Source organism: Otolemur garnettii, unplaced genomic scaffold, assembly GCF_000181295.1.
Source record: "Otolemur garnettii isolate 467f Iridium unplaced genomic scaffold, OtoGar3 scaffold00017, whole genome shotgun sequence".
In the NCBI taxonomy this organism is placed as follows: domain Eukaryota; kingdom Metazoa; phylum Chordata; class Mammalia; order Primates; family Galagidae; genus Otolemur; species Otolemur garnettii.
Genome location: NW_003852412.1, coordinates 28,780,881 through 28,787,163, shown reverse-complemented (window position 1 = coordinate 28,787,163; position 6,283 = coordinate 28,780,881). Strand labels below are relative to the sequence as shown.

Genomic DNA, 6,283 nt, shown 5'->3' with positions numbered 1-6,283 from the left:
AGCAACCTCAAACTCTTGGGCTTAAGCAATTCTCTTGCCTTAGCCTCCTGAGTAGCTGGGACCACAGGCACCCGCCACAACACCCTGCTGTTTTTTTGTTTCAGTTGCCATTGTTTAGTAAGCTCTGAGCCGGTCTTGAACCCACCAGCCTCGGTGTATGTGCCTGGTGCCCTACTCAGTGAGCTATGGGGGCCGAGCCAGAACAGGGAAATTCTTAATCATGAAAATAGTGTAGTAAAAATCAATAAATTTAAAATTTCATTATCTTCGTTGCTAATGGCAATTTTTAAAAGTTCCATATCTATCTAGATTTTTGTCTTCACATTGACTGTTTATGTAGTCATTTTTCTTCTGTGGTCATGATACATATTTTAGAATCAGAATTACTTTAAGGCTGCGGTAAAGCCTAGAGAGTGTCTGATCCGACTTCTTCCATCTGCAGATTTAAAAGCTAAAGCTGAGAGACATTATGGGACTGACTGAGGTCACACAGCAAATCAGTGAAAGGGCAGAGACTGAAACCCCAAATCCTCTGAAGACATTACTGGAAGCATTAGACCAAATCTCGCTTTGATACACAAAGTAGAAAACAGCTCAAATTAATGTGCAATACCTCTGTGATCCCACTTTGACAAACTGGGATTCTAGGGTATTTGGGGCACTGTGCACGTGTTGGTAGTGTGTTATTGCATCTCCCAGTTGCCCCTCCTCTGTAGGCCTTCCCTGGGCGAGCTCCAGGTATGGCACTCTAAACAACAGAAACAATTTTTTCTAATGACTAATTAAATAAATGTATTTCACAATTTCCTGGGTATTTACCATGAAATCTTAACAGGCTCACTTGGTTTACTTGGAAGTCAGAGTTAGCTATCTGTGACACTGTTGCATGTCACTCCTTGCCTGTGTGGTATGACTTTACCCATAAGTCTACTGGAACCCACCAAGGTTATTTAAAGAGGTGACAGTAACAGCTGCTTGTTCAGTCCTTCACAACGGACAAGTCTGAGAGCGTGGTCTTTCCGAGATGATTTAGTCTCTTCTGAAAGCAGAAAACTTAACTCAAAGGTCTCATTCAGGAACTTTAATATCTGACTAAACCATCAAATGCAGTTAATAGTTAAAATTAGCTGTAATTTAAAAAACTTACTTGTCGGCATATTCAACTATGTCTGTAGTATTCTTGGTTGACATTTTGGCTGGAGAGAATCTTACCTAAAACAAATGTCACAGACTCAAAATATGTCCTCTACTACTTTACAGGTTATTATTATACATTTTATCCTTACACAAGTGTAAAAAAAATATATATATATACACATACATATATATATATATATACCACAAATCATAGCACATCAGCCCAGTTAATCTCATACATACTTGCTTTGTATTGTTAATGACTAAAACCAAAATTAAGTTCTATGGGGATACTGGAGAGATGCATTTCATAAGTTTGGTATTACTGTCAGAAAAAACCTTTTGGAAAATGCAAAGCCATAAGTCATTCTTAGATAATCTTTAAATTAAATATCCACTGGTTATCGACTAACTCACTCGAGGAAGCCTCACAGAGTGAATTCTTCCTGACATGCTGAGTTCTAAGGGGGATAAACTAATTTTCAGAACCAAAACCCCAAACTAGAAAACTAGTCTATATGAGTACCTGGATTCATGTTATTTTAATTGGTGAGAAATAAAAGCACAGTGAACAGATGGTTATATGCACACTTAACTGACAAATTCGAATCTAATAAAATGGTACTACTAGAAAGTTCTATTTTCATGAAAGTTCTTGATTTGAAGCATTTCTGTGACCAGAAAGAGGCTGGCAAATGACTCTTTGTATTTGCTGAAAATGCTTTAGCCTCTAACATTCTTTTAAGTTTAAAAAACAATACACAAGTTCATCCTAATTCTTTTCCTTTTATTTAGTCATAAACACATAGATCATGAATACATTTATGCACATGCGGGGTACAATATGTTGATTTTTTTTACAATATGGAGTGCTTACATCAAACAGTTGATCCTAATTTTAATTGTAATAGCCTATCACTGAACTGGGTTTAATAGTGAGAGTACGAGTGATTCCTCCTTAGTTATTCCTCTTCAGCTAAAAACTTAAAATATATTCCTAGGATTTTTTTTCTATGTGTTATTATATACTATAATGGTGGCAGAATATATTAAGACCCACATATGGAAAGAATTCCTTTTGCAAATGCCTACAAACTACTATTTCTTAAGGCCTAAGAAACTTAATTGGAAACCTCCTTCCTCCAAAAAATCTAAAGGAAAAGAAAAAGGTAAGTTCATTCTCAGGAAGCCAGTGCAGTACACCTGGCTGTGGTCTCTCCTGGCCTGCCTCGGGCAGCCAGGCAGGACAGCTCACCATGCAAGCCACGAGCCCTGTGACAGAGCACGGCCCTCTCTCTGTTGTCAAATGCTCAGAAACCCAGCCTTCCCCTGGAAAAGGATCCGCTGATCCACTGGCATTCAGCGTCTGCATGGTGGAAATTATCCTGCATCCCTAGAGGAATGGACTGGGCTTCTGCTCCAGGGTGTGTTTTCACTTGCATTTCCTCCTGGGCCCTGAGATCCTCACCTACTAGGAGCCAGTTCTTTCCTTCTCATTGCTCCACTGCTCCCCCTGGTGTGTGTGTGTGTATTTTCTGTATTTTCTCAGCAACTGGTTCATCGCTGCCTTATACTTTTGGCAACCAGTAGCCTCAAGTATTTGTGGAATTAAAAGAGTATACTGTGTCCAATGGCACTAAATTACTGGGCCTTCTTTGTCTTTCTAGAGTACATGTCCAACAAATTAGGTATGTATCTGTTTTATTTTATATCTACAACACATACTTTTAAGGGGCAAATGTTAAATGTGACCATGGAGGAAAACTTGGAAAAAAATACAAAAGTTAAAGATGCAGAGAAGAAAATCCTCTCTTCTAATTCTGCTACTTAGAACAAAAGCCATTCATATGGTGGTAAAATTATTTTAATTTATAAAGCAATTTTTATGTGTCTAAGATAGTATATAAATTTTTGTATCTTATTAATTGAATATGGAAGTCACTTCTGTTTTGTACCTATTCCTATAGGCTAGGATGTTGTATTAATATATAGGAAGTGTCTCACAGTCCAACAGCTTGGTGATAGTTATGGCATTTGTTTACATGTATGCATTTTCACTGATTTCATCATAATATTTTAAAATGGTATAGTTGTTTTGGGCTTGTGGACTATATAAAGTACTTTGTAGTGTATAATACAACTTCATTCATTCTTTCAACATTAGCGTAAGGATAACATTAGTTACCTCACACAGCTGAAATCCTTCCTTATCACAGAAAGAATTTAAGATGATTATTTTTATAGTTGAGGGTCTTGAGGGTCAGAGAAGTAATGAACTTGCTGGAGATCGTGTGAATGGACAGTAACCATGCTATAGCTACTGAGTCTTTCCACCTGCCCAGCTCTTCACTGAAGACGGACCCCACACCAACTTTGGAGGATAGGCCTGATTAGCCCACTTTATAGAAGAGGAAACAGAGGTTAGGTGATCATCCAAAGTTTCACAGCTAGTGTGTGGTACGTCCAATAGATACCCAAAGGTAGTGCTCAATATTACGCCTGCTCTTTCCAGAACAAGAGGCTGCATGGGCTGGTGAGGGGTTACAGGAAGTATGAACAGAATCTAAAAGCATTTCCTGCTCTGAAACTTCTTTCTAATTAATGGGGACAATATGATGAGTACTAATAAAGAAAACATTCTATTTAGCTATTCTCTTTTTCATGTTAAAGTCTACACTTTGAGTTTATCATGGTGCCTTTTGAAGCTTCGTAACAAAATAAATTACCAACTTTTAAAAAATGTTTAGCTCCCTATATTAAAAGTCAGTCCAATTAATGTATTGACAGATCAAGACCATTTTCCTTCAGCTTATGCTAACATCAGTCACTTTGTCAAGGTGGAACAAGGGGGACATGTGGGAAGAGTGAAAAGAAAAACCATTCTTCCTTCAAGCTTTCTGAGCAAGCTGAAGCCTTAAAGAAGCTGAGCAAAATGTTCTATTTTTAATTCAAACATAAAAGGGTACTTGCTTTCTTTTCTTGGTCACTGGGTGAGTCAGGAGGAGGGCCATCAGGTTCATCTGGCTGTTCCTCTGCAGTCTGGGAGGCTCTGGGAGAGGCACTTCTGTTTACATCTGTATCTAGGCAACCAGAATGCTGAATCAGACCAGGAACTATGGCAAGTGAATCTTTTGCAGTGGCAGCAATATGTTTTTTACTTGAGAGGAGGTTCTGTACAAATAGCTAAGCTTAAAGGGAGACTTCCAATTTGTTTTACACATGCCCTCTCTTCTCTCCCCATCTACAGTTCTCCCTCTGCACCCCATCACATCTGCAGTCAGCCAGAAGGGCATGTCCTCTCAGGTATTGCTACAGGACATTTAGGAACTTTGTTGACATCAAACCATTTTCAAATAAAAGGAAATAATTTCTTACCCTATCATGCCAAGCCATCTGAGGGGCTTCTTTGGGATTTATCATTTTATTTATTTGTAACAAGAAATAAGAATAAGAGAGTGAATGAGGTACCACCTAATCCCAGGAAGAATAGCCCACATCACAAAATCCCAGAGCTGCAAATGTTGGTGTGGGTGTGGAGAGAAGAACACTCTTATATTGCTGGTGGGACTGCAAACTAATATAGCTTCAGTAGAAAGAAGTATGGAGAATCCTCAAAGAGCTAAAAGTAGACCTTCCATTTGATTGTGCATTCCCATTGCTAGGTATTTACCCTGAAGAAATAGAATCAGTCTATGATAAAGACATTTGCATTTTAATGTTAATTGCACTTCAATTTACAATTGCTAAGATGTGGAAACATCCCAAGTGTCCATGAACCCATGAATAGATCAACAAATTGTGGTATATGTATACCATGGCATACTATTCAGCCATAAAAAGGTAGAGACTTTATATCTTTTGTATTTACCTGAATAGGGTTAAAGAACATTCTACTTTGTAAAGTATCGCAAGAATGGGAAAGCAAGAATCCAATGTACTCTATACTAATATGAAACCAGTACATGAACAACTACATTCCCACACTAGAGAAAAACACAATTAAATTCAAGTGGGGGTGAGGGAAGAGGAGAAAGTGGGGAGGGAAGAGGAGAGGGAGAAAGGGGAGAGGGTTTAGTGTGCTCTCACCTTAAAGGGCATGATATAGGGGCACTTGGCATACCTCCTGGGTGAAGGGCTCAACTACAACTGGGACTTTACCTAATGGATGCAAAGAGTGTAACCTAATAGTTTTATCCTCATATTAATCTGAAATAAAAAACCAAATAAATAAATAAAATAAAATTAGAAACTAAAAAGTAAAAGAAAGTGAGTATGAGAGATTTGGACATAAGCAGTCCATGAGGTAAGTACCTGCACTCATGATGCCTGATTTCCCAGCTTTATTTTTGGTTGGTTTGATTTTTGAAAAGAAACAGATTTTTTTTCTTTCTCAGAAAGCCAAAATACTAAGGAATCTTGTTTGCATCCTAACTAAAGTCTTCATATCTTGGGGCATCTTCCCCAGGGTGACTTCCCAGCATTGTGATGGCAGGAAGGGTCTGTGATGTCAGTGGGGCTGGCTGTTGGGGACCAGCCCCAGATATACTGTGATTTCCCTCCTAGTGGCTGACGGAGATGAGAGGATGAGGGAAAAATGAAGAAATGTCAGAACTCAAAGAGAAAGTTTTCCAAGAGCAGCTGGGTCGGGGGTCTATCTACCTTCAAAGCATGAGGACCATGGAACAGCCCCTTGCCCCAGGCTACAACTGTTTTTATTACACACATCATTGTTTTAATCATTAATCTAATGGGGGGGGAAGCTAAACCCTTATGTCATGGTTCTTGCTGGGCTTACATTTTTTAGCTAAGCTTTTTCTCTAACTAACTACATTAATTAGACTATTATTTCTCTAAGTTATTTATGATTTTAACATAAACAGCATGGGACAGGAAACACAGTCCAGGAGGAGGATGTTACAGCAGACCTCAATTAGACTACGCCTACAAATCACAGGAGTGGCAATGAAGACTCGGGAAGCCATGTGCTCAGACAGTTGGGCATTTCTGACCATACCAAGGAGACAGAAGAAAAAAGATATTTTTCTCATCTGTTCCTGAGAGACCTTTTCTCTCTTAAAGAGGTTTAGACATTCTGCATCCTCTAACTCCCCAAAAGTACTCACTCTCCCTGAGAGGGCAGCCTCAC

General features: G+C 38.8%; 1 protein-coding gene across 1 annotated transcript in view; it reads right to left on the bottom strand.

Moving 5' to 3' along the window:
* FAM81B (family with sequence similarity 81 member B) overlaps positions 1–5,563 on the bottom strand; it is a 70,038-nt gene extending 64,475 nt beyond the window's left edge. The window contains 3 exon segments of the mRNA XM_003785983.3: positions 1,148–1,212; positions 4,108–4,217; positions 5,449–5,563. Coding sequence (XP_003786031.3) covers positions 1,148–1,212; positions 4,108–4,217; positions 5,449–5,563 — 290 coding nt within the window.
* Positions 5,564–6,283: the final 720 nt, after the last annotated feature.